We start from the raw sequence: 27,000 nt of genomic DNA on the forward strand, positions 1-27,000 counted from the left end.
ATTGTCCAAGAGCTTCTGTAACTTCGTCGAACTTGGAACCAATTTTAACCTTTACAGTGACTTTTCTGTCAAGCCAGTCCTATCGGAATTTATTCTTGACATTTGAGTCAATTTCTAGGATTAAAGACTCCTGATCTTTCGTCAAAATTTTCATAATTCCGCTCAAAACGATCCCAGAACAATGAATTTGCGAGACGAACAGGCCGCCATGAATCAGGTAAAACAATATGTTACATGCAATTTGATTGGTCCAATCGCTTGTAGTTAACCAATCGCTGGGCCGTTTATAATCGAGCTAGGACTTCCGCAACAAATAATGCCTTCAGTGATCTGATTAGTTGAAGCGTTCATACACGTCCAATCGCAGGGCTGTTTACAAACGGAAAACAGAGAGACTGTTCGGGAGAGCTCGTGAAAACTCGACGATAAGGTACCTGACCGCCCCTAAAATTTTCTCAACGGATTTAGACGATTCACAAAAATGATCAATTTAAGAAATAAAACGGCGGATTTCCGCGGATCCGCGGAAAATTGCCATGTATGCTATGATCTCTGTAAACTACCACAACAAGAAGTGGCAACAAGGAAGAGAAAGAAAATCTGCCGACGTCATCGGTCACAAAGGCGCCATGCGTTACTGCGACAGAAATAAACTTCTTGGAAAGCGGATAATTCCTTTCAATAGATTATTTCCAATCTTACAATTCATTTCGATACATTACATTTCCCCCCAATATATTTGGCAATACAGTACACAAATAGGAATAGAATGGTGTGCAAAAATATTATATTCAGGTTAGAAAAGTATGGTAGTTGACTTAAAATAAGGAGGGATTGAGATTGTCGTTCTCAATTTTCTTTGTGTAACGTGAAGCAGTAAGAAAATGCAATATAAACCTGTATCGAATGTATAGTCATGTTTTGATTCTTTTTTTTTTTTTAAATTCCAAATCGCGTGGCACGAGTAAATCATCCCCAACGGAGAGGCAAAGCAAATGACTGAAGCTCTTGCAGTGTTGGCTTCGCTCAAGACAGCATTGAGTATCAAACTGGCTCAATTCAGCCATCGTCATCGAATTTTCGTTCCATCTTTCGACATGCCTCGAAAGGACAATCCTTCAACCTACCTTTCTACCGGACATCGACAAGGCAACCTATCTTTCCTCATGTCCAACCGTATTTCGACGCGAGGAGAAGGGCGCTGGAAGGGATGCGATTCGGTACTTATTACAGTAAGAAAAGAAATAACCCCTTCCATCTACCTTACTTCCCCATCATCAACTAGACGACCTACCTACCCTCAGGACATGTCAATTCATGTTTTTTTGGTCTGGAATACCTCCGTCTGCATCAGCGTCCTGAATGACAGCTTTGCCTTTCACAATGGGGGAGGGTTTTGAGAGATCTGATCTTTAGCATTTGCTAGCGTTGATAATCCCCTATATCTACTTACCACCTAACATCTACTAGCTTACCCTTCTATCCCGAAGGTATCGTGTCTGGCAAGTCCTGCGTCTTGTCTGGAATTCATTGACTACAAAGTGTTTGGCCTGCCTGATCGCTTTATCCACCCGAGAGCAAAAACACTTTGAGCGGGATGCGACTGTTGAATGAGACTCTCCTTCGGTTACCAAGCGGAAATACGACCGATCGAGTAGTGGAGTCTTGATCCATTGACCTTATATTTAAAACTGAGGTCCATCGGTTTGGACTCCATGGTCCATCAGTACCTCAAAAAGCTTGGAATTCAGTCTTTCTTCCTCCAGTGCTTGTAGGTGCGCATGGTGGATCCGACTTGAATTTCAGACATGAAAGGAGTCTACACTTGGAGCATGACCAAAGACGTCAGTATCGAGCCATTCCAAAATGCCATCAACAAGAAGGAGGCATCTTCTTAAGAACAACCTCTATCTGTGGGATTCATCCTTGATCGGATCAGACTCGTGTCAAAGCCTTTTCCCGGAAGCTGACGCATGTGGAGGTGCCCTGCCAACTAAATGCTGATCCACCTGAGTTCAGAGAGTTCATGACTACAGTGGGTTTTAATATCATCTACGGTCAACATTCTCAGTGCTCATTGCGGGGGTTTCTAGCTGCCCGGCGAGGGAAATCATCTATTAATAGCTGTACTGATAAATGTACTAGACCAGTGGTACTCAATAGGTGGCTCCGGAGGGGCATCCGGGCCAACAGTGGCTTGTTTGTGGCCCACAAACTGTCGCTTCCCTTTTCAAGATCAGACGGGCTCAGGCGTTGTCTGATCTTGGTTGGGTCAGCACATGTAATACCAGCATTTGTCGCCATGCCAACATTTGGCTTTGGGGAGTAAAAGGAATACATGTAACATAGTTGGTTTAAAAAAAAAAAAAAAAAAAAAAAATTGTCATCAGATTACATATACAAGTAAAAATGTTGATTATTTCCCCGGATTACAATTTCAATGCAGCATTCGACTGCTTTTAAGATCGCGAGTAACACAAATGCATCAATTGTCACAACACAGCTCAGTGGGCTACTGTGTCAACACTTGCAAACCAGATGAGTATTTTTACCGTTCTCCCCCGTGTGTACACGGGCTTAGCGTGAAAACGTAGCAAAAGCATAGAAATGATAAATGACATTCAGCTCATTGTTTCAAATAAGACAATTAAGCGCATATATGGTATTGCATCAACTTTGGACATGTCCTCATGAATGCATCACACCGTCTCATTTCCAATCATTTTTTTGATCATCGTAAAAGGCAACAATAAAATGTATATTAAGAACATGTTTTGGACACCGTTCGTGGGAGCTCCTGCTCCAATAAAGGCCTTCAAGTACATTTTTTCTTACATCAAAAATGATTCCAAAGCTTTAGTTGGTAATTTGAATGAAACCATTTTTTTTTTTGCATCAATGTGATGAACAATGAGTTGATTTGACAACAAATACATTTGCTGCAAGTATCATCTTATTATTTTCCACGGAACAATAAAGATGATAACATCTCTTGGACAATACCAAATTGCATTAAGTGAAACGCGATGGATCTCGATTTACAGTGAGAAATTTGCTCTAGTTGCTGTGCAAATGTTCCCATTGTAAGAGCAGTGGTCTTATTCAAAGTGACCACTCAAAAAATATTGTCACCCTCGTAAAATAATCATCTAAGTCATATTTTGACAAAAAACTGCTGACATTTTGTTGCCTCAAACATCTCAGGATTCTGGTCAGCTCTGCTAAAATTGGCTGCATCCTTAGTTCAACAGATCATTTTATTCAAACCTGAAATTAACTTATGACTAAATATCATAAATATTTTGTTCGCTTTTATATATATTCAGAAAAAAAAATTTAATGACTGAGACCATTATTTTAGGAAGGGGACAATAAGTCATCTCTACATAAATCTTCTTTATTGAACTACAAACAGCAAATAAGAAACAAAAATTAAAAAAAAAACAAAATTCATAAGGACTAAAACCCTGTTTAGCATCACAACCAATCATATCAACTCCTCTTAACCACACAAATATACAGCTGTTGTGATTGGATGCTTCAGTAAATTCTTAAAATTTGTAATCAATTTGTCGTTTTGTCCATGAGTTCGCCTTCCTTCTTTTTGTAGGAAAAGGCCAATCTCTCACAACTAATAAGTAACTGAACTGAATCAATGGCTCCTTTGCTCCTCTGTGGAGAGCAAAGGCATAAATACTTGAATGTTCTCAGCATTAACGCAATAAAATTAACACAAAAACATAAGTTGGTTTGCAGTGATGGAGTAAAGACATCCCATTCCATGTTATCGTGTGTGTGTGTGTGTGTGTGTGTGTGTGTGTGTGTGTGTGTGCGCGCGCGCGCCTGTGCTGGCAATTCTGAATCGGTAACACTTTAATTCTACTACATGAAGAGAGGGAGAGAGAAAAAAAAAATTGCATGCTCTATTTCAGTGGACTAATGACAGATTTGATGTATTTTTCACCGGTTTCCTATGATTACATCACCTGATGTGCCTTAGCAGTTCCAAGATGTTTGCCCTCAGCATTGCCCTAGGTTGCGACGCTTGAAGTCGACTCTGCTACAAGTTACCTTGCGCTCCCCGACGGCACTGACGTATGCGCCGACATCTGATTGACAGGCTTTTCGTCTCATGAGAGGCCGCTGGCATCCACAGCCAGATGATACATCACCCTCTTGGAGATGAACCTGGATGACGGGAGAATGTTACACAGGGCATTGATGCTTTCCGTTATATGCTTCAGAATGAAAAGATGGGGGGCGGAACTGTGTAGATTCCAGGACATGAGGACTCACCTCGAAAAGGAGTTATCAAAGATGAGGATGTACTCTCCTGGTTTTCGTACTTTCATTTCTCCCCTTATTGTCTCCTTATGGGAGTTGCAGCGAGTCAGCGGGATCAAGACCTGCCCAAGGAGAAGACTGGTTTAAACGAGACATATGACACCACTTTTCCACAAATTAAAACAGTTCCCAGGTGTCTTCATAAAATGTCAGTGCAGTGCACTTACTGCCTTCCTAAACAGCCATGTGGAGAGCAGCTGACGTTGCGAATGCTTTCCAATATGCACTTGTCATCCTCACTGCCCACTACCGCAGGGTGTGCCAAGGCAGGGGGTAAGTGAGCGCAACTTTTGCTTCAACTGAAGCCGGAGCCTTTTTGTGTTGGTGCTCAGGCCAAAGCCATGTCTAATATGAAAATGATGCTTGGCGCCATCTTGTTGCCAAGCAATTATGTTGAACTGAGCGGAAGTGTTTCATTTGGGGCGTAACTTTTGTCCAATAGAAGAAAAAATGGTTATGTCGCCATCTTTTGGCATCTATAAACAATTACAAACCCTTATGGGTAGGCATTAACTGCTATCCTCCGCCAAAAGTGGTATGTCCATCGTTTGTGTGGGAGTGTGTTTAAGTGTAGGTGTGCCAGGGCTTCACCTTGGCCTGCTCCAGTGTCGTCTGAGCACTCTCCCGAAAAACAACGCTGAAGGAAATGCCTTTGGGTTCTGAGGTAAACGTCCAGGAGACGGTGGCACCGGGCCAGCCAGCGCTGATGGGCACAGTGCTGTAACAGCTCGACTTGATGAAGAGCTCTCGCGAGATGTCGCCAAAGTTTGAGATGTCATCCACTGCGAAGCCAGATGCCAACCTAAATCAAGAGACCAACAAATGTCACGGTCAAAATGCCGTAATATCACCAAGTGAGCCGTTGATACTGCTCAATTGATCTCGTTTTGGGCAATCATCAAAACTGTGCCAGTAGTCATGTGGATGAGTAAAACGAAAGCCATGTTGCTGATCATTTGTTCTCAATTGGTTCGGGGGTACTCAAGCCCCCCAAAAAGTTGTGAAGCACTGATTTAGAATCATTTCTGAACCTAACAGGCAGGATTTTTGAATAGGGGGTCTGAAGGGGAGCCTGAACCTCAGAACTGTGAGGCAGACATGGTCACCACTGGTACACTGTGCTACCTCATTCCCAATTTTTTATGCTTCCCTCAAAGGATTACTTACATTTACAGTGAAAATACGTTAACTTGACCGGTGCCTGTTTTTTTTCTTTGGTTCCAGCAAAGAAAATTTTATTTTTGTACCGTTTTCTCATGTCAGGAGTTTCACGTGAGTGTTTCACTTCACTTCTCACTTCCCGTTTTGACAGTGAACATGATCCAAAACATAAGAAACCATGTGACAGCATGTAAACAGGACTTGTGGTATAAAAAAAAAAAGGGGGGGGGGGGAATTTACGTCAGTTCTCCCGACTTGAGCAGGCCGATCTCGGCATCCTGCACGGTGCCAAATTGGTCCTCGGGGTCTTCCGATGGGACGTCTCCTGTGCTGGCACTGCTGCTGCTTCTGCACAAGACGAAAAGACACTAGAGCAGGGTACAAACATACTCATAACTGGGGCCTAATTTCAGCCCGTTTCCCCCCTTTTGATCAAAATCAGCAAATGCCAGATTTTCAAATGTCTTTAAAAGATCATCCTGAGAATTATACTTTGATGTGGGGTGTGAAGAGTGAATCGTCAATGAAGATTCAGGTTAAAAAATGTGCAACATCATAACTCACAAGCAACTTCTGGATGAATACTGCAGTATTTTGACAATTTTGTCCATACAAATATATTTCGATAGGAATGCCTTCCAACTGCAACCCAAATGGAATTAACGTTGTTTCAGGAATCCTTATTTGTTATGAAATGAGCTTCTGGGGTTGGTACTCGGCAGCCAAGTGAGATACTGTACGTACAGCTGTGCTGCCTCCTGCTGTCCATGTACAGAAGAGCAGGCGGTGGCAAACGAGTCACTGTCGGAGACACGGCTGACTTCCTCCTCTGTGATGATATCAAACATCCCATCCTCCACCTTGTCGCCTTCATCCGCTCCTGGGGAATAAACCATATTCAGCATTCAACATACTTGAACATTGTGTCACGTAGGACCACAAACAGACTTCTGCTTTACCCAAGACGCTCGTAACAGCTCTCAGAGGCTGCAGCAGACGGCTCAACGCAGAAGCCGGCATGCTGGAGAAGGTGTCCTCCTGCGGGGGTCGCTCTGCCTCGAAACCGCGCTGATTGCAACACTCCCGGCAGCAGCGCTCTCTGATGCCGCCCGGCTGGTGGCTGGCTGCATTGGCCAGGCAATAGTGGCAGAAAGGACGGCCACAAAATCTAGGGGGTAAAAAGTCACCAAAGTTATTCATCCATTATTTGTTTATAATGCATATGAAGTTGAGTGAACAATCGAAATTGTCCCTCGGTGTGAGTGCGTGAGTGTTAGTCTATGTGTGCCTTGGCTGGCAACCAGTTCAGAGTTTACCCCGCCTACTGCCGGAATATGGTTAAGATAGGCTCGAGCATGCCCGTGGCCCTTGTGAGGGTGACAATAAGCGACTCGGATAATGAATAAAAGGATGTTTACAAATACTGCATATCTCACCTAGGTCTCTAACATGAAACATTTTTTAAAAATCTTTCTGTCACTTTTAAAACCTGGAAAATGCGAAATCAAACAACGAACGCACATAGTGCAGTGTCTAAATCTGTTGTTAATGTGGTGTCTGTCAGACCTGCAATTGTGCTTGCGCAACCACCAGCCGAAGGGGGTGTGGCATCCCAGGCAGTAGTTGACGTCACGCTCCGTCTCCTCATCGCGCAGCTTCTGTTCAAACTCCAGCGCATCCGTCTTCTGCCACAGCACGTCTTTGTCCCTGCACAGAAATAACCCATAAATTCATAAATGAGAATTGCGGGAGAAAATACAGTTTGCAGTCAAATAAACTGATTCTGACCACGGCACCAACATAGCGTACGTGTACCTGATGAGCTCCACCAGTCTTTCCTCCAGGTTGACCTTGGTTTGGTAGAGGTCGTCGAGTTCGGCGGCCGTCCTCAAGTCCAAGTTCTGTTTGTCCAGCGTGACGCTCCTCAGAGTGTCCCTCAGCTCCTGGCAGGCCCGTTGAGTCGCATCAAGCTCCTCCTGGCATCTTTGCGCAAAATACCAAACAAGGGAGAAATATCTATTAGGAGTAATTCCCAAATGGCCTCTGGGCAGTTATTTGTATTTTTGAAGTTTAAAAAGAAGAAAATCCTTGAGCAATAACACAACCTCAAGGATGAATGGAAACAAATATTACCGTGCAATTAGAAAAAAGAAAAAAAAAACGGGGGTAAGAGCATCAATTGTCTGATTTCTCACCTTGATAAATTCTTTCTCAGATGGATTACCTCGTCGTCTTTCTGCTGAAGGAGATTTTCCGACTGGGCCATCTGAATGGTTCTCTCGGCGAGGTGCTGCCGGTATCTTTGCACCTCAGCCTAGTAACAGTCACAAAAAATGTACATGGGGCTTCTAAGCAAAGATCATTGGAACATCTGCAGAGAGCTGCATCCACAATTCTGTCTGTGTCAGGGCAATAATGCTCCATTTTGATTGACAACAACAGAAAGCAAATTATTTTAAATGTATTTTTTTAATCACAGCTAATATTGTGACAGTCTCACACAGTTAAATATATATATATATTTTTTACTACTTCAGTATTGTTTTAAAACGCAGATTTTTGAGACAAAAAAGGAAGATTTCTTAAAGGTGAAATATTAGGAGAATAAAGGTTACTTTTGTGAAAGAAGGTTTATATTTTGAGGATAAAAAGTCATGTTTTCAAAATAATTCTATGTAGTTCTAGATAAATCGGGTAGTTTCAAGATTAAAATTGTAATCTTACGAAAATAGTTGTGGAGTTGTAAATTGTACTGTTATATGGGAATGTGTAGTAAGCATAGCAGAGGAACAGTTTTTTTGACTGCATGTAAAACAGGCAATGTCGAAGTTCTTATCAAGCTAGTAGTAGGCTTACTGTAGTTACTGTGTAATTGTAGGCCAGGAATCGAGAAAAAGCCACAGGCTGCTTAGCCCAGTTTTACGTGAGTGGTCTGATTTTGAAATGCACTTGTTATATAATGTGAGTGTTTATCAAGAAAAAAAAAATATTACCTTCACTTTGAAAATATCCAATTTATTTCTTGAATATCTATTACTTTAATTTTGTGGTGTACTGTAGGTAGTGTACAGAATAATTGCTATTGTTCAAGAAATCCACACTGAGGTGTGCAATATATTCTCTCACCTCCAAGCGCTTTAGTTTCTTCTCCACCTCAACTGCTTTCTCCTGCTCACTCAACATCTGTAACCTTTCATCCATTAACTCTTCGTTGACACTCTGAAAGTCAACACAAAAGTATGATTACGGTCCTATTTTTATGCTAACAGGGTTGCTAAAAGCCTAGAAGCTCTGATTTGCTTGTCCGACCTGCAGTTGGCTGCTGTGGCTGATAGCCTGGTTGCTGAGCTCCAGGCGGAGAGACTCGATCTCCTGCTGGCTCCTCCTCTGCAGCACCTCCGCCTCCTCCTGGACCTTGGTCAGCTCCTCCTGCAGCTTCTGCGTCATGGCCCAAAGATCATCCTGGTGACGGAGCTTGCTGAGGAGCTGACGATTCTCCCGGCGGAGCTGCTCTGTGCAGGCATCCACCCTGGTGGCCTCCTGTGCGGCCTCCTCCTCCAGTGCTTGCTGCCTCTTGGAGAGGGTCTCCCACCGCAGGCGGGCCTCTTCATTCTCGGCCGTCAGCATGCACACGCGAACTCCGAGCTCGGCGGTTTCCGTGTTAGCTCGGTACAGGGCCTCCCCGGAGTCGCTGTTCTCTAGGCACAAGGCGTCATAGCGTTGCTTGAGAGTGTGTAGCTCCTCCCTGCTGGCCGTCACCTCGGCAGCCAGGCTCGCCCGAGCCAGGGCCTCGCAGTCTCGCTCGCGGATCAATGCCTCCTCGCGCTCACGAGAACGCAGGATCTCGTCGACGTGCCGCCTGTTCAGCTCCTCCACTTGACCCTTGAGCTGTTCCGCCAAGACTCGCAGGTCCTCTCTTGATGCCTCTGTCACCTCCTGAAAGGCCTGAGCTTTCATCCTTTCTTCCGTTCCAGCCAGGAGCTGAGCCCTGAGCTCCACCACCTCTTCCCTGAGGCGGTGCACCTCCCGAAGGTTGAGCTCCAGTTGAGCCTCGGCAATCACTAGCCTGAATGGAGCCTCTTTGGTCTCAGAGGTTACATGTTCCTCATGAAGCTTGGGCATTTTTTCATTGCTCTCCGCCGCTCCTTTCTCATCATGTTGCTCCGAGGTCCTGCTCTCCAGCTCCTCAGCACGAGCCAGCAGAAGCCCACATTTAGCTGTCTGGTCTTTGAGCATGACTTCCGTTTGCTGGAATTTCATCAGCAGCTCCGCGTGGCTTTTTTGGGATACTGTGAGGTTCTCGGCCAGATTTGACACTTTGGCGTTAAGCAAGTCCAGCTCCTCTTGGGCCTCAGAGAGTTGTTTTTTCAGGGAGGACTGGACCTCAAGTAGTTCCCGATTTTCCTGCTGCACACTTTTCTGCTGGGCTTCCAATCGCTCTTTCTCAAGAAGAACCTTCTCGACAAGCTCCACAAAATGGTGGTTTTCCTCCAGAAGCTTCTTCTCACGTTCTTCCATGCAAAGATCGGCAGCTTCCACCCTTCCCTTCAGGTGCTTCTCAGAAGCCCTCAGAGAGGCGAGCTGGTCTAGCAAGGCTTCCCTTCCCTGAGTCATCTCTGCAATGGTCTCCTCACTCTTTTTGACCGCTTGCAGTAGCGCAGTGTTTATCCCCTTCAGTTCGCAGCACTGAAATTTGCAGTTATCAAAGTTGCCGGTTTCTTCACAGGCATTCCCATCGTTTTCATTGAGTCTAGAAATCAGACTTTCTTTCTCTACGTTCAACTTCTCCAGATGCTCTTCCAAATGTTTGATTCTCTCGGCGCTGACAGAAAGCTCTTTCTCTCTGCTTTTTAAGGTTTTCCGCAAGTCCAGCAGTTGAACCTCCAGGGTTTCATTCTGGCTGTCTCTGGCAGTACATCTGCGCTCTATCTCGTCCCGTTCCTCCTGCAGCCTGTGTCTCAGTTCCTCTGCCTGGCGCTCTCTAAACTCTAGCGAGGTCTGCAAGCCCTGCAGCTGCGCTCTTAAATTCCCACTCTCCTTCTCTTTCAACGTCAACGCACCCTGAATGCGACCAACCGCACCCTGGAGTTCCTCCAAGCGCTTGAGGGTTTCTGCGCGCTCATCCTGGCCACGGGATTTGAGGTCAGCCAGTTTCTCCGTGCAGGTCCTCAACTCCTCCTCCTTCAGTTTGAGCTCCTGAGACACACGCTCACAATGCCTGGCCCGGTCCTCAGCCTCCTTCTTGGCCTCCAGCCTTTTCTCCTCTGTCGAGTTCAATTTCTCAAGGAGTTCTTGGATCTTCCAGGCTGATTCGCAGAAGCTGGTCGTTTGTTTGCTCTTTTCTTTAATAGTCTTGTCCAGCTTAGAGAGGAGCTCCATATTTTTGTTTTCAGTAGCTGCGAGTCTGTCTTGAAGGTCACAATTGTTTTCTTCCCAACACGTTTGATAGTGGTTGCGGACATCCATAGTAGTGGTGACTTCTGAAGGATCTGGCAAACTGGTCTTCTGAGTTGCTAGCAACTGACCCTGAAGGTTCTTCACGACATCTTTCAGCTGGGCAGCCTCTTTGCCTAAGTCGTCCACCTGTCCAAGAAGCTCTTGCTTCCTGAGCTCAGACTGATCGAGCTCGATGCGGAGATTCTCCGCAACACTGCGAAGGGATGGTTCTGCTGAAGCAAAGTCCCCAGGGAGACTAAAGTCTGGAACTGAGATCTCCTGTGACTGGATGGTTGATGGAAGAAGTCCTTCAAATCGTATTCAAACAAAAAAATAAATACATTTCATATGTAGTGCTTTATACCTGGACCAGACTGTTGACACTGGAGCAACGACTGGGGGGTCTCCACAAGAGTCCTAATGAGCCAGCCCCTAACGTCCGTCTTTTATGAAACCAAAAGGGGGAAAATAACGTTTTTATATGAGTAACGCAGCTGAAAAAACTGTGGAGATATCTTTATCTTTACACCATGTGCTATATCGGCAGTACCAACGTGTCGTTTTTTTTCTTCATACGTGGGGTCTGATTTTGTTAATCAGTTAAAATCCCTATAAGTGAAAATATACGTGATGGATTTATTTATTTAATAGCAGACAAAGGTCCTCATTTCAAATGGTGAAAAACAATTCAGAACTACGCAGTTCTCAGTTTTTGCAGTTTTTCAGCAATTATCATCAAACATGTAGACTGTGTTTTTTAAGATGTTAAATTACTGTGTGTGATCCAGCGATGCCTCTGGAAAAAAAAATATATATCGACAAGTCCGCACCGGTTACCTGGCAAAGGCCGGCCAATCAATGTCAAGATCGTAACCTCGGGCAGCAACATCAAATTGGATCTGGTTAAGATCGTACAGGTGGTTTACGATCTTTGAGGTGAGGCTTGGGTCAAGGAAGGGGCTCCGGGCGTAGTACCAGTCACTAGGGAAGATAAAATTCCGCAAGTAAACAAGGAGGTGGGGGATCGGCATCACATAACTTGACTTGAGTCAGACTCGAGTTGCCACTTTTAGGACATGCGATATGCTTGTCTAAAACTTGTCAAAGACTCGACTTGACTTGGATCACATAACTGGACAAATCATACCGGTTGCATTAGAAAATATGAAAGACCAAATCAGTGTGTTTTTGTTGTTCAAATAAAAGATACAATTTTTTGGATAACATGCAACTTTTGAAACTCATAGATCAATGACACTACATCTACATCAGTGACCTTCATTTGTCAGACGCAGGTTAGATTCACAGTTTAGCGCACCAAGAGCTTCTCAAACATAAAAGTGGCGTTTGCCGTTTTAAAACTGGCTAGCCAGATTTGAATGGCCCCTCCCATCTCTGGCCAAAGCCACGCCCCTCATTAACGTACGTACATAGACAAGCCGATTTTACCCATGAAAATTACATTGCTAGTTACATTGCACGTGCACAACAAATGGGGGACACCTCTTTGGTCATGCCTTCTGCCAGAACAGTCTCTGATTGACTTGTTTTGAGGCGTTAGATATTAAAATAAGAATGAAATAAATTAGAGGCATAAATTATTTTTTTAAATACTCTACTTTCAGGTCACACAGACGGTTTTATTTTTGAAAATAGCATTTTTTTTAAACAGACGTTATTTTAAAGTCATGATTGCAGTAAATAGTTAATTGAAAACGAATGCTACGATACAAACATAAAACAATGAAATGGGAACAAAAAGCATGTATGGCAGAAGCATGCCTTTTTGGTGCCGCCTGACCACATATTATGCCATTGTACAGGCTAGTTTTTAACGTGCAACTCACAATTTCTAACCCATGTATGCCAGCATACTACATTGACGAGTCCTGTACAGATACAAGTAGTTTCCACTGGAATATGGAAGACGATCGTTTGCTTTCATCAGGGTTAACTGAAATGTGGAATTAAACACAGTCATTATAGTGTGGGAAGCAAGTAGCAGCTGTATGGTTCAATGGGAGTGGATGTTCGCTCAGTGAAAAGAGAACCAAGACATAAATTGGGAAGAGGGAGTCGCGCATCCTCAAAAAATAGAAACATGTAAACACGAGCCGTATGAGATGGCTACTCACCTTGTGACTTTCTGATTGATGAGACACTGCTGCAGTGTGTCGGCAAGTCGCTGGTGAACCAGCAAGTAGCGGATGAAGGCCCTTCCTTTGCCCAGTGAGGTTCTTAACTGAGAACGCATGCGCAAATTACAAAAAATAATTTTGACGAGAGATGACAAAACAACGACCTGTGCATCATCCAAATTGACTAATTCAATGAACGGTAATCTGAAATGAACCAGTGTAAATGCTTGGACAAAAGAACTCAAATTCAGGGTGTGAAAAAAAACGCCTTAATACAGTTGTCATCAGCACACTGAGCCGTAATCTGTCGTATTCGTCTACAAGATGATTTCTCCAAGGCCTTAGCGGATGGAGGGATTTACGTAAAATGGACAACTTTCAGGTCTGTTGCGAGGACACCAGCTGGAGACTCACCGATATTTGTGTGCAACAGATCGTAAACAAAGGCCTATGGGAGTTGGGGTTTTATTGACGTATGGCGTACTCTAAAAATGAAAATGAAACACAGGCCACTGAAACACAAAAAGTCTAAACTATTATTTTTATAACTGTTTTGTTTCATGGCTACTTCATAAGAGTATGTTGTTTTTATGTGTTTGATGGCCAACAGTAAAAACATGCACGTTCGAAATGTCTCCACATGGAAATCCCCTTTACAAAATGCTCTTCAGAGACCCCAAAAAAATCTTCAAAATAAATTGCCCATGAACTAGCCAGAAAAACCAATCACTTTTGACGACAGCTATATGATCTACATAAACTGTGACGCTTACCACTGTGAATTCCGAGGAATAAACGGAGGAAGAGTAGTTGTGGTTGAAAGAAGGCGAGTGAATCGGTCCAGAGTGACTGACCGAAGGATTAGTTAGATGATTATGCGCCCTGTGTATTTGTGTCTGTGCTTGTCTCACGCGGCATACCGCATCTCAAGTGTGGTGTGTGTGTGTGTGTGTGTGTGTGTGTGTGTGTGTGTGTGTGTGTGTGTGTGTGTGTGTGTGTGTGTGTGTGTGTGTGTGTGGGAGCGAGGAGATGCAAACCCACTAATTCCTTTCTGTGAGACGTCTCCTCTAGCCTAAAGTGTGTGTGTGTGTGTGTGTGTGTGTGTGTGTGTGTGTGTGTTGCAGAGCAGGATTACCTCAGGGATGGACTTTACAAAACGAATGCCATCATTAGCACCCTTGATCTTAATCAGGCAGTCGCAGAAGTAATCCCAGTAGTCTTTTCTTTGGCCGAGAAAGGTTGTCTTCTCCTTCAGGTCAAACTGTAAAAACACAAAGTGTTGTATTGAACTATTCGATGGCCACTCAACAGTGTCAAGGAGACGTTTGCATTTATTTCCACAAATTAAAAACGTTCGCAATTGTCTTAGGCATGCTTTTGTAAAGAATACCCATAGGAGAGCGAATTACAGCCTCGCTAAAATTAGCCTGTATCGAGGGTGTGGTCCTGTCTCATATAAATGAGTCACTGCTCAACCCACACCCTCAACCGTGGGGCCAACAGCAAGTATGGTTTAATTATCATGACGATATGGAGTGGAGCAAGTCTAAAAAAGGCAGGTGCAGACTGCAAAATGAATCAGGACAGTTAAAGCTTGGATTGCATTTTCATTGGTGGAGGACGCACTTCACCAGAGACTCAACAAATTGCATCAAGCTTATCAGGTATCATACCTGCAGCAAGTACTCCAGTTTGTAGAAAAATTTGCGCAGGTTGGTGCTGTCGTCGGTTACGGGCTCAGTGTACTCTTTATGCTCTTGACTCAGCTGAAACACAGCATCTAACAAAAATAAAAAATAAAAATAAATTAAAAAAAGAAAGAAAAATGGCTCACACATGTCCCTTGCAATATCACCATTCACTTTTTATGACCTCATTGTATCCCAGATGTTTAAATCCTACCTATCTAATTTGTAATTTTCAGAGTTTTTGCTATGTCACTGGATTTTACTGTGATTCATTTTTCTCCACCGGCTAACATTACATCAGACTTCATATGTGCTACAACAGACTTCAGATGTCAAAACATGCATATCTCTCACATGCATGTCTTGTATTGGTATTATACAAAAGCTGTATTTTATATATTATACAAATAAAATCAAGATATGACCAAGATTTCGGGTCCCCAAAAGGACCACCACTCAAAAGCGCTTGATGTGTGATTTAATTTCGGCACTTTTAGTCCTCCATTCAGGGAGGATGGAGCAGAGATTCAAAAACCAAACCTTAGAACTGTAGTGTAGAGTGCTAACCATGCGGGAAGGTATTGCAAACTGCAGACTGTAATTCCAATATTAAATATAGCACGGGTGGTAAAGATGATGCTGTGCTGCTGGTGTGCTCGTATCTTTTATTACCATAGAGATCTCTGATGATCCTTTGCAGCTGATTTTGGCCAACTGAGGAGCATGAGGAGGTCATTATGGAACTAAGAGAAATTTGAAAAACAAACGTTGTTACTTCAAACTACACAAATCAACAACAACATCAAAATAATAATAATGTCTTTTTGTAACCTGAAAGACACTATAATGCCTCGAACTGTGCCGCTTCTGTGGGATAAGTAGTGTTCTTTTCATTTCAACAGTTCCCAAGCTGACACGCAGGGGACCATGCAGGCCACGGAAACGGCTTTTTTTTTTTTACAACACCTAAACTCTTTTTGTCAGTGTTTTTATGTCATTTATGAAACCTCTTTGACATCAACACGTGAGGGGAGACGTCCAAAAGCTATTTATAGCAGAATCACCTGCTATTGCCTCCCCACTTCCGGGTCCGGAAAATGTCCATACAGTCAAACTGGCGTTCATGATGATAGTAAAAAGAGAGAAAAAAATACTCATCTCACAAACGTTGACAAAATCATACTTACTTGACGTGAAATAGTCCAGAATGGCCACTAAACCGTTACCTAACCGAATCTTGGTCTGATCAAGGCGGGTGCCATTGCATGATTGACAGGTAATTCTGACCAAACGGGGTGACCGCGGGTCTCACAACGCTTAAGGTTTGGTTGAGAGACATAAACAAACAACCAAAATGAATGTTGAGAAAATTTAAAAAAGAAAGAAATTAAAAAAAAGAAACGTTGTACGTCATACATAGTTCATACGTTTTTTTCATTTTTCAATCGTATAAATTAGGATTTAAAGTAAATTGGGATCTTAAACTACAGTATTAACGCACACGACAGTATTGTAATACTGTATTTGAATACGCGCATCTCAAGCCCTACTATATTTATCTAGTTACAGTGTATATACTTTTTGAGGATTTCTTGTACAATCTTACTTGGAATTTAAAAAAAAAATCATGAATAATTTTTTTAAGTCTGTTAATATTTTTTTAATAACCGTTTTATTTGTAATTGCCCCCCAAAAAAGACATTTTGTTGGTGCTCTTTATTGAGTCGTCACAAAATTACTTGATGACAAAAGATTGTACAGAATATTTCTTTGAAAAAGCGAGAGGTGAAACTGCTCGGTGGGCGTGCATGATGTGAAATTGATGTTCACAGCATTGTGGGTCATAATTGGGGAAACATAACCGAGATTGCGTTGTGTGCGCAGGAACGTTTGTGCAGGTACAGTATTTTCTACTTTATTTTGTCATTCAATGAGGGATGTTTCATGAAGTTTTGTAAAGGTTTTTACACCCTTTAAATGTGACATCAGTGTCGATAACCAAATGTTCGTGATTTATTTATTTACTTATTTACATATGAAGACTATTTAAATGAGACTTTTGTCTGTATATTGGGTCATTCAGATTGATCCTATTTTTGATTTGCTAACAATTATTTTTTTTGTGAATTAATGTCTTATAATATTTTGACTTTGTTGCCACAGACTCATACAATCGTCACCCCGCTCTACTATAGTTCCTCGCGAATGTTCTCATTTTGTATTTGTGTGTTTTGATGGTTTGTCCCATTTAATTAATATTTGAAAGTGCATCATTGACTGTGGCTTTCCTTGCCAACATGCGATGACATTTCTTAATCACTATGGGATGTAGACACTGTACAAATACTTTTGGTCCTAACTTTATATCATCTCCTCACCATGGTAGAAATGGCTGCAGCTGAAGAAGTCACCATGACAGGCGCACCAATGAAGACAACGAACTGGACATATTATGATGATAATTATAATTATGATATCTATGAGGAAGACTACCAAGATGAAATATGTAATGCAAGCACCCTGTTGCACTTCAGCAAGATCTCCAGTCCTCTCTTTTACTCCGTGGTTGCTGTGCTCAGTCTGCTGGGCAACATCCTGGTCGTGGTAATTGTACTCAAGTATGAGAAAGTCAAAAACCTCACCAATGCCCTCATCCTCAATCTGGCAGTGTCAGACCTCCTATTTGCAACGGCGCTGCCATTCTGGGCCTACTATCATGTTTGGGGCTGGGCTTTTGGGGAGCGTGCGTGCAAGTTGGTGAGCTTCGTATTCAACGTGGGATTCTACAGCAGCGGTCTGCTCCTCATCGCCATGACGGCCCAACGCCACGCCGCTGTGCTCAACCCCTTGTCTGGCCTCGTGTTGGCAGCAGGTGTCTACAGCGTGTTGGCGTCCATCCTCATCTGGACCACAAGCGTCCTGGTGGCCGTCCCGGCCTTAGTCCTCACTGCGGTCGTGGAGCAGAGTGGCAAGAGTCACTGCGAATATGACGATTCCGCCAGCAGCTTGTGGGGAATCTATCAGCAGAATGTCCTTTTTGTCCTCATCTCAGGCGTGTTTCTCTTTTGCTACTCTCAGATCCTATGCAGGCTACTTCGTCCTTCAGCGAGGAGACGCAAGAACAGAACTTTGAAATTAATTTTCACTCTCATGCTGCTCTTTTTCGTGGGCTGGGCTCCGTATAATGTTGCACTCTTTCTTAAATCTTTACGCTTCTGGTCCCAAACGCCCATGCACTCTGTGACCCTGGCCAGGCAGTGTGCCAGCCACAACCTTCTGGACTTTACCTTTCACATCAGCAGGCTTTTGGCCTTCTCGCACTGCTGCCTCAACCCCGTCTTCTATGTCTTAGTGGGCTCCAAATTCAAACGCCACTTGAAGAAGATGATGGGGTGCTGGCGTGACAGCGACGGCCGCGGCGCATACGGGCAACGTGGCCGACTGGTGATCACATCACTGTCTAGCGGGGATGACCTCTGCGTGTAACTCAGCAATCTTTTCTACATGCTGGACTGCTAATAAATATCAGGTTATTGCAAGACCTACAAAAGCAAAGACACAATGACAAAAAAAATATATATTCTTCACAAGTCTAAATGTTGCTTTTTACTTAGATTTGCGCCTGCTTGTTTTATGGATGTGTTGAGCACGGCTGTGGCTATGCATGCATTTTATTTCATGAGCAGTATGATAAGCAATGTCTTCTCAGCCATATTGTTTGCTTGGTATGGTGTGAGAATTATGAAATTCAATGAAATTGGCTGTTAGAATCAGACATTATTTGCTAAAGACAGATTGTTACAAAAAATTGTATGTACAGTGTGTCCCATAAGTCTCCATCCATGGGAGAAATAAAACATTCCATATGGTTCTAACATTTATTTATTTCTATTTCAGATAACCCAGAGAATGTGTTTGAAAAAAGAGCATGGCACTGCCACTGCACTGCACTGATTAAAATGTGATATGTGTATTTTCAGTATTTCAATGCGTATTAGTGCATTTCACCAAACCCTTTATTTTAATCGAGATCCGTGCATACAATACAAATGTGTTTTGTGCAAAAATGTAATAATTTTAAAGTCATCACTAATTTAGACAGTCATTGTCCATAAATTTATTTCGATTCGTGTTCCTCAGTTTTGGGGAGGATTAATTAAGATGGGAAAGGGGCTTGCTCTAACTCCATCATCATAAAATATATTTGAAGCTTCTTTCTCAGCCCTCCATTAGTCAAGCCCTTCTTTAACCCTTGGAGGGAAAAAAAAACCCTGGAGCAATCCCTAGCTGGTGTTACCTGCAACCTTCTTCAGCCATGAAAAATCATGGATTTATGAATTATTAGTCCCTTCCGATATAAGGCATCGTGAAAAATACCAAACCTATAATTGTCCAGCAGAGAACGCTGTTGTATCAATCTTGACTGCGGTCCTGAAACAAGTTTACATGCTATGTTTATTTTAATTATAGAATATTACATTTCTCCTAAACATATAACCAATTAGATACCCCAAAAGGCCGAAAAGTCAGCTGTTACAAATTGTTATCTGTAATGTATTAAACGAATAATAAAATATAATCAAGCTAAATATTTGATTGTTTATCATTTTCGTGTAATTTGGTGGATTACAAGGGTTCCCTGAAATTAAGTAATGTATTAAAAGTCTTATTATATGTATTCTGTTCCAAATATAATATTTAGATTCTGTAAGGCAGCTCTATAATAAGATAAGATAAGAAAACCTTTATTAGTCTCGCAATGGAGAAATTCCCAATTCACAACAGCAAAGTTATGAAAGGAAGACGTAGAACAACAAAATATAGGAGCTGCTGGAAAGGCAGCCACTCTCGCGGCGCCATCCTGAAGTCAAAATAACACAACACATAGGACACAGACAGTTGTGCAATCTTCACCACTTTCCTGCATACAGTTTATTGTCTGAAGCAGTTATAGACGAAAGAGGAGAGGATCAAAGTGAGGTCATGAGTAACGTGTAGTGAGTAATGAGGCTGCTGCTGAGTGCTTCATATGTTTTTTAGTCTTGGGGGACTACTCACCTGCCCTGCTGTGCTCTGAAATCCAATGTGCAAATTTATCTGCTGTAAAATCAGAGCTCTAACTTTAAATTTTTTGAAATGAGTGGTATCACTCTTTTCTACCGGGCGTCATTGCGTCGCATGCACCTGATGCCCATTCCTACGTCATCCTCTTAACCAATGAGCAGCTCGCGCACTGGTCACGTGGCAACAGTTCCTCCAATAATATTAGTTTTTGGCTTGGGGCTATCTGTCTCGAGACTTCAAAAACATTACATGTGTTTGGTTTACTTTTGCTCTGTTCTCCCCGATCACCACCTCGGAGGAACATTATTTGGTTGTCTTTTGACAGTTTAACGAACAAACTTGACTTAGTCCGTTATTTCGTTTCAAATGACTTCGGTTCCTTGTCCCAATTGTTGACCCATTTTACGCCGCCGCAGTGGTAAGTGCGTTTTGTGTGACATTTTGCTGTAGTTTTGCTCAAACTTTATGGATAAAACTGTGATTTTGTTAAATTTGTGTGTACATATTTTTGGGTTACTTTCACAATGACTGGTGTTTTCTCATTATTCTGGAGACAGTCGTTCGCTTTATAACAGGGGTCTTAATCCTGCTCCATGGGGCCGGCTTTCTGTATGTTTTCCGTCTTTCCCTGATGCAACACAACTGATTCAAATGATCAGATAATCAGCAAAGTCTGCCGAAACTGGATAACGATCCTGATCAATGTTGCAGCAGGGAGTAATGGGAACTTGCCCCCGAGGAACACGATTGAAGGGAAGAGCTCTGCCTTATAACCTTGGGCGTGTCAAAGCGTGCACATGATATGAAAATATGTCAGGATTTTAAGTCATTCGTCTTGCGTTGCATAACTCAAATACTTTCGATTATTTGCACTTTTGTGCCATTCAGTGTTTGGTGTCATGTTCCTTTTCCAAATTTACTGTAAATCGAAGCTTGGCCGACGTCAGCGCTTTCGCCAGGTGAGGCTCGTTTACGTTGCGTTTGGGTGTTTCCCGGCTGTCTGTGAGCGATAACTGAGTTGTGTGCGTGTGCGTGCGTGTGCGTGCGTGTGCGTGCGTGTGTGTGTGTGTGTGTGTGTGCGTGTGTGTGCGTGTGTGCGCGTGTGTGCGTGTGTGTGCGTGTGTGTGCGCGTGTGCGCGCGCGCGTGTGTGTATAATTTTTTTTTCTTCGTGTGGACGTGGAATTGAGGTGTGATTTTCAACTTGAATACCATCCAGAGAAGACAACGACAACGCCACCCAGGCAATTTCATTAACTCGGGTTCGTATAACAAAAAACAAAAGATGAGACGTACTTCTATCCATTCAGTCAACCCGAAACCGGTTCTTCCCTTGAATATAGGACACTTGTTTTTTTTTCTAAGCAGGTACACAAATCTATCTGTTAAATAAGCATTAGAAGTGACTGGTGCAGATACACGAGGCTTTGGTTTGCCCATCACTCAGGTGAGAAGATGGGCGGGGCATCAGAAGCAAAGAGCAAGAGAATAATCGGGCAGCCAGCTCTTGCATTTATAGTGTGATCGAGTATGCTGATTGGCTGGGCACATCCTTGTAATTAGCAGAGATGACAGCTCATCCTGCTGCATTCGCACAAACATTTGCCCGTATTTGTATAAAAATGTCAATTCCACAGGAAAACACCACGCGGTATAATGGGTCTGCTTGTCATTGTTTGCTTTTAAAAAGGTGATAAGTATTATTGATCGTCACCCCCCTGATTATTCCTCAGCACGTCGCTCTGGACCGCATGTGAGGACAGGTTTAGCAATATAACAGAGGGAGTAGATAACTGGTATAACGTGTTTTAAGGCCTCCTAATTATACCCTGAAGGGAGGGTATGAAAAAAGTACTTACTGTGTTAGCGTAGTGGGCTAGTGGTGAGCACGTCTGCATCACAGTTTTGATTGTCTTGGTTCAAATCTTGCCTTCCGCCTTTCTGTGTGGCGTATTCATGTTCTCCCTGCTTTTCCCCACTTATGGTGGGCTCCTTCCATATTTGAAAAAAATGCATGTTAGATTCGTAAGTGTGAATCCTCGTTTGTCTATATGTGCCATGTGATTTTGCTGGTGATCAGTCTTGGGTGTATAGGCTTACTACCTCTCACCCAAAGACAACTGGGATAGGCTCCAGTTTCCCAAATGAGGGTAAGCGTTACTGAAAATGGATGGTTTTCCGAAATTAAGGTTTTTCTGTTTATCCGCTCCCTTATGTCTGCAATTTTTTTTTCTGACTTTAAAACTCCATTCACTCCCTGTCTAGTGCACATCTGCCATTTAAGCTGGTGTGGGCAATACTTTCGTCCAGATTATCCGTTGTCTCTCTATCTCACAGCTTAATGCTACATCATCGAGTGTCCGGCGGGATCTTGTGATCCACCAACTGACTGCTAATTCCCTGTGGCCAATAACTTGTGCCCTGGCATCCTTGTACCCTCATGCGTCTGTGATATGGGAGAATGGTGGACAACCATGCCAGGAGACACTTCTATGGGTAATTTTCATCTTCTGAACACGTGTTTTTTTCATTGTTATCTTAACTGGGTAGGTGACCCAGATTTGTACTCTCGATTTAGAACAGCAGCCTACTTCACACTCCAGATTTAATGCCATTTTGGGATTTCTTTCATGATCAGGAGCCGATGAGATCTCCAGCATATCACTTGTGACGATGTCTCCGTCAAGGCAGAACAATCTCGTGTCACTGCAGCCTATGTCCAGGAACTGTCGCAATCCACTCCCTGTCTTTTGCACAGATGACAACATCTCACAGTGCGTCTCCTACATCAATCAGGTACAACGACCAGAGCTGAATGAATTGTTGTGAATATAGTTTGCAGTGGTGTCAAGAGAACGTTTGCCTTGATTTCACCTTCAAGGTTAGGATTAGGCAATAACATTCTGCAAAATTCAGAATGGCTTGCTCAGACGCGTATCAGAAATATGCATGCAATGAAAGATTTACTTACTTTGATGTGTGGCCAGAGACCCAACTATTTGTATGTCTAATGCAAACAATTAAAAGGTAAATTTTCCATGATATGTCACCATTAAGACGAGAATAAATTTTACATCTACCATCATCAGAAAAAAAAGACATTAGTAACCATCTCAGTTGAATATGATGCAGTTCAGTTGTACACCACTGCGAAACAAAGACAATAATACACATTGTCACTATAAAGACCAGCATTGTACTATTGCTTTGATTTGACCACTATCCCTCCCCATGCAGGAGCTTTCCTCTCTGGGTCTCTCCTCATACATGGAGCAAAGCTCAGCAGGGCCCGCCGGCCTGAGTGCGGTGCCCGCTTTGAACGCAGCTTTCGAGCTGCTGCAGGTCCACAGGCACACCATGGCCACTTTAGAGGAGCTCGAGAGAGAGCAGCTCAAGAAGTCCAGCACCTTGGATCACATGCAGATGAGCAATTCACGGCTGAAGGCAAGTGTGTCAGCAGGGGTCCCCCTGGTCCTCTGTGTCTATTTAAAGCATATTACACCTCAATTTTTGGAATTAGTCAAGCCATAATCGTCGTGCTTTTCGCCAGGATCAACTTGAGCTATCCATTCGAGAGAAATCGGGTTTACATGAGACAGAAAGGCAGCTCCAACTCAAAATCAAGACTCTGCAAAGCTGCCTAAAGACGGAGAAAGATGAGGTAGATGACCCGCTAGCCACACTCTTATTTGTCACATTTTCCTAAACTGACGAATGCTGTTAACTGCAGGTTCAGAAGCTCCAGAGTATAGTTGCCAGCCGTGCATCGCAGTACAGCCATGACGGCAAGAGGAAAGAGAGAGAGTTGGCCAAGCTCAAGGAGCGCCTCAGTCAGCTACTTGTGGACAGAAGAGATAAAAAATTGGGTGACTACATTTCTTTGTATGTTGTGTTTTAGTATATCGTAACAGGACACACAAAAAAAAAAAAAAATCTCAAGGACCCATGCTTGAACGTTAACGTGAAGTCAGCCATTTTTGCTACGAGCCAATTCGTCCAAATGAGCCGTGATGCTAAATTGCAGATTGGGTTGAAATCGACATGGGAATTTTCAAACTTCGACGGTAGTATCTGAGGTGCAATATTCCCATTGTATAAGGAGCGTGTGAAATTTAACAGCAGAGACTCGCGACTCACACCGCTTTTGTGTTCTAATCCTGACGTTGCCACTCGTATGGTTATCTTAATGCAGGAAGCCACAACAGCTTTCGAAAGGCACAATGTCCTGATTCAGCTATTTCAGTCTGAATGCTGGCTCTGTTAGGTCTCTGATGCACTAGTTTACCAGGATGGCAGTGTGAAAGGGGCTAATGTTAGCCGATAACTCTCTTGATTTACTAAGATTAATGTCCTTACATACTTCCTGCTCTTAACCGCAAGATGTATGTGTCCCAATAGCTATTGACGTGCTAAACTGCCTCGGACGAGCAGACGGCAAAAGGAGCCACTGGAAAACAACCAAAGTCGCAGCCAGGTATGGGGAGGAACCATCTTGTGACATTTTGACTGGATCAGAGGAATCTGTAATATCTGTCTATGTGTTCACTTTGTGCAGCCACGAAGGGCAGATGTACAAGTCTATGTTGCGTGAGTACGAGGCCAGCCAGCAGTCGCTTATGCTGGAGAATGCAGAGCTGAAGAAGGTCCTTCAGCAGATGAAAAAGGAAATGATACACTTGCTGAGTCCACACAACGCGCCGTGCAGAGGAGCAAGCACTGATGACAGCCAGGAGAGGGTAGATGTGGCACAAAAATTGTAACTGAATCGGCACTGAATTTTATGTTAGAGACCCCACACATGAAGAGGGAGAAAAATCAGCTTGTGTGCTCTTATTGTACAAGTGGTTTTCTCCAGATAGCCAATACCCAGAAGTGACAATCGTGAGTCTCCTCCCCAAATCCAAATGTTTGTTGTAGTACTAAAATTGACCTGTGAGAGGCCCAGAGCCACCGGCCAGCCAGATGGACAAACTACTGTATAAAGAAATGAAAGAAGCTATGCTAATTGTTAGCTTTTTTTTTTTTTGTCCAGTTGGATTCTGATGGGGAGGAGACGACGGGCAACACCAGCAGAGAACTACTCGACCCTTCATGTGACCCAGCGAGGGAGCAGCTCACCAACAGCATTCGCCAGCAGTGGAGGAAAGTGAAGAGCCACATGGAGAAGTTGGACCACCAAGGTATGAGACACATTCGATAACCAAAACACAACAGTCACACACAATGTGTATTGTAAAGATTGTTAACTTACAAGTTGTTCTAAATTTCAAAATATTTTTTTCCCCACTGAAACTAATGTGACGTGAATTCATTTCTTTTAAGCCTCAAACCATCATAAGGTATTTAACTACGCAGGCAAGCTCTTAGTTAACGTTCCTTCCTGTCATAAAAGTATAAAAAGAAGTTCATCAGTCCACAGTGAAATGACTCCCCCTTTGGCAAAGAAAAATGTGCTTGTAGAGCAAAGATGTGTTTTATTGATACTGCTGGACATGCCTATTTGCTATCACTGATACCGTCTGTTTTGCCATCAGAGATTACAAAATAAACCAAAAAATAAAAAATTATAAACTTGTGAAGTGATTTTTGAGGACTAACTTTTCATTTTGTTCCCCCTTGTTGAGTACACTCTAATTTAAATCATCATATTTTTTATTATTATTATTTTTTTTTACCCCCTCCAAGTTCAAAATCACGTGGAGTCGAGTAAGGAGTTGATCCCGAGAGAAACCCACGAGGACGAGATGGAGAGGTTGAGGCGCGAAGTGCAGCAGTGCAAGGAGTTCATTCACACTCAGCAGCAACTCCTCCAGGTCAGTCTTGTTATAAAAGATTGTAAGCAGTGGAAACGCAGATGCTGTAAATTGTGTACGCGTGTGTCTCTGTTTGGCAGCAACAACCGCACGCATCATTCGACGACGAGACAGCCGAGTTCCTCAGTGACTGCTACACCCTGGAAGAGAAGGAGCGGCTCAAGGAAGAGTGGAGGCTCTTTGAGGAGCAGAAAAGGAACTTTGAGAAGGAGAGAAAGTACTTTACCGAGGCCGCCATCCGCCTCTGTCGAGAAGTAAGTCAAATGCTTCACTTTCATTGTTTTTACTGAAGACATATTTCAAATGTACGGTCCAGATTTTAATTGTCGTTGCATCCCTCCTGCAGAAAAAGGCTTTTGAGGAGGATCGTGCATCATGGCTGAAGAGTCAGTTTTTAAACATGACGCCCTTTGCCAACCGTAGTAGATGCTCCTCGGCTGATGGTTATAGTGCCCTATCGATCAGTAAGTGTTTTGTAATCATGCATAATACACCCAAGCAAGTGATTTTTATTTTAGTATGAATCTGGATGACATAATTCAGGCAAATGCAGCTGATGGCTATCAATAGCCTCGTTTGCTAGTTTAAAATGTGATTAATGTTCTGTATTTTATTACATTTTAGGTAGTGAGCCAGAGTCAAGGAAGTCTTCTGCAAAAAGCCTTTCCTCCAAATCTCCAAACTATTCATCGTTCTCTACTCCTAAGCCTGCTCCTTCTCAAAGCACCACGGTACCATCCTCAAACAAACTTGACCGGACATTCCGCCCTAATCCAGACACCAGGTAAACTGTCATTTATCAACAACAGAGCGACACTCTAATTATGCTTCATGCCAAGAGAAATTTACAGAAAATTCCCGCAGGAATTCGAATTAATTTCCATGCACACTAATAATTCTTGACACTGTTTCAGTTCCTCTGGGTGCTCAAATCGAGGACGCTTGCGGGAGACCTGCAGCACCACGGATGACAGAGACTCACGGGTCATGGCCAAAAACGGAGTCTACAGTGAAGACTTAAGTATCTTCTTTCTCAGAGATGATGAGAACAGCCTCAACTAAAAGACCCAATCAGTCCATGTGCCTCCTTTCAATGTGGTTGATGAACTCTTATTTATAAATATATTTTTTGAACAAATATACCGATCAGTCGCCAAATGAATAAGCAAGCACTTTAAAAAAAAAAATGAAGCGCTGAACGGAGAAAGTCAGAGAATTTTACAAAGTACTGCGATGACAATTTTTTTTCACTCATTAAATTGAAGTCCTGTTTCACTTAAATAAATGTCTGTGAGATTTAATTATTTTACTTGTGTAATATCTGCTGTTTACTAATAAATAAATTAAGAGAAATTTTA

The 27,000-nt window shown here is 42.9% G+C and overlaps 3 protein-coding genes across 4 annotated transcripts; 2 read left to right on the forward strand and 1 right to left on the reverse strand.

The window, feature by feature from the left end:
- Positions 1 to 1,328: 1,328 nt before the first annotated feature.
- LOC109524064 (FYVE and coiled-coil domain-containing protein 1-like) lies at positions 1,329 to 16,024 on the reverse strand. The gene is made up of 18 exons (XM_019883631.1): positions 15,955 to 16,024; positions 15,440 to 15,510; positions 14,753 to 14,859; positions 14,215 to 14,340; positions 13,077 to 13,183; positions 11,779 to 11,922; positions 11,306 to 11,384; positions 8,815 to 11,226; positions 8,632 to 8,724; positions 7,701 to 7,819; positions 7,321 to 7,488; positions 7,072 to 7,212; positions 6,465 to 6,673; positions 6,250 to 6,385; positions 5,746 to 5,853; positions 4,936 to 5,146; positions 4,297 to 4,406; positions 1,329 to 4,188 (listed from the first exon to the last, which is right to left on the reverse strand). Exons 2-18 carry the CDS (start codon positions 15,501 to 15,503, stop codon positions 4,131 to 4,133), a joined length of 4,392 nt encoding a protein of 1,463 aa, XP_019739190.1. The 5' UTR covers positions 15,504 to 15,510; positions 15,955 to 16,024; the 3' UTR covers positions 1,329 to 4,130.
- On the forward strand, positions 4,869 to 27,000 carry LOC109524066 (afadin- and alpha-actinin-binding protein-like). Of its 2 annotated transcripts, none has more exons than XM_019883640.1 (14): positions 4,869 to 4,879; positions 22,167 to 22,325; positions 22,468 to 22,625; positions 23,067 to 23,273; positions 23,380 to 23,490; positions 23,560 to 23,695; positions 24,228 to 24,303; positions 24,385 to 24,565; positions 24,862 to 25,009; positions 25,515 to 25,642; positions 25,723 to 25,896; positions 25,989 to 26,106; positions 26,267 to 26,426; positions 26,557 to 27,000. In XM_019883640.1, the coding sequence occupies exons 2-14, from the start codon at positions 22,283 to 22,285 to the stop codon at positions 26,702 to 26,704; spliced, it is 1,788 nt and encodes a 595-aa protein (XP_019739199.1). In that variant the 5' UTR covers positions 4,869 to 4,879; positions 22,167 to 22,282; the 3' UTR covers positions 26,705 to 27,000. The 2 variants fall into 2 exon arrangements, with proteins under 2 accessions (XP_019739199.1, XP_019739198.1); XM_019883639.1 differs by lacking the exon at positions 4,869 to 4,879 and adding an exon at positions 20,046 to 20,249.
- LOC109524075 (chemokine XC receptor 1-like) lies at positions 16,610 to 18,860 on the forward strand. The gene is made up of 2 exons (XM_019883663.1): positions 16,610 to 16,665; positions 17,154 to 18,860. The coding sequence occupies exon 2, from the start codon at positions 17,156 to 17,158 to the stop codon at positions 18,251 to 18,253; it is 1,098 nt and encodes a 365-aa protein (XP_019739222.1). The 5' UTR covers positions 16,610 to 16,665; positions 17,154 to 17,155; the 3' UTR covers positions 18,254 to 18,860.

The sequence above is a fragment of the Hippocampus comes genome, unplaced genomic scaffold (assembly GCF_001891065.2).
Source record: "Hippocampus comes isolate QL1 unplaced genomic scaffold, H_comes_QL1_v1.1 scaffold159, whole genome shotgun sequence".
In the NCBI taxonomy this organism is placed as follows: Eukaryota; Metazoa; Chordata; class Actinopteri; order Syngnathiformes; family Syngnathidae; genus Hippocampus; species Hippocampus comes.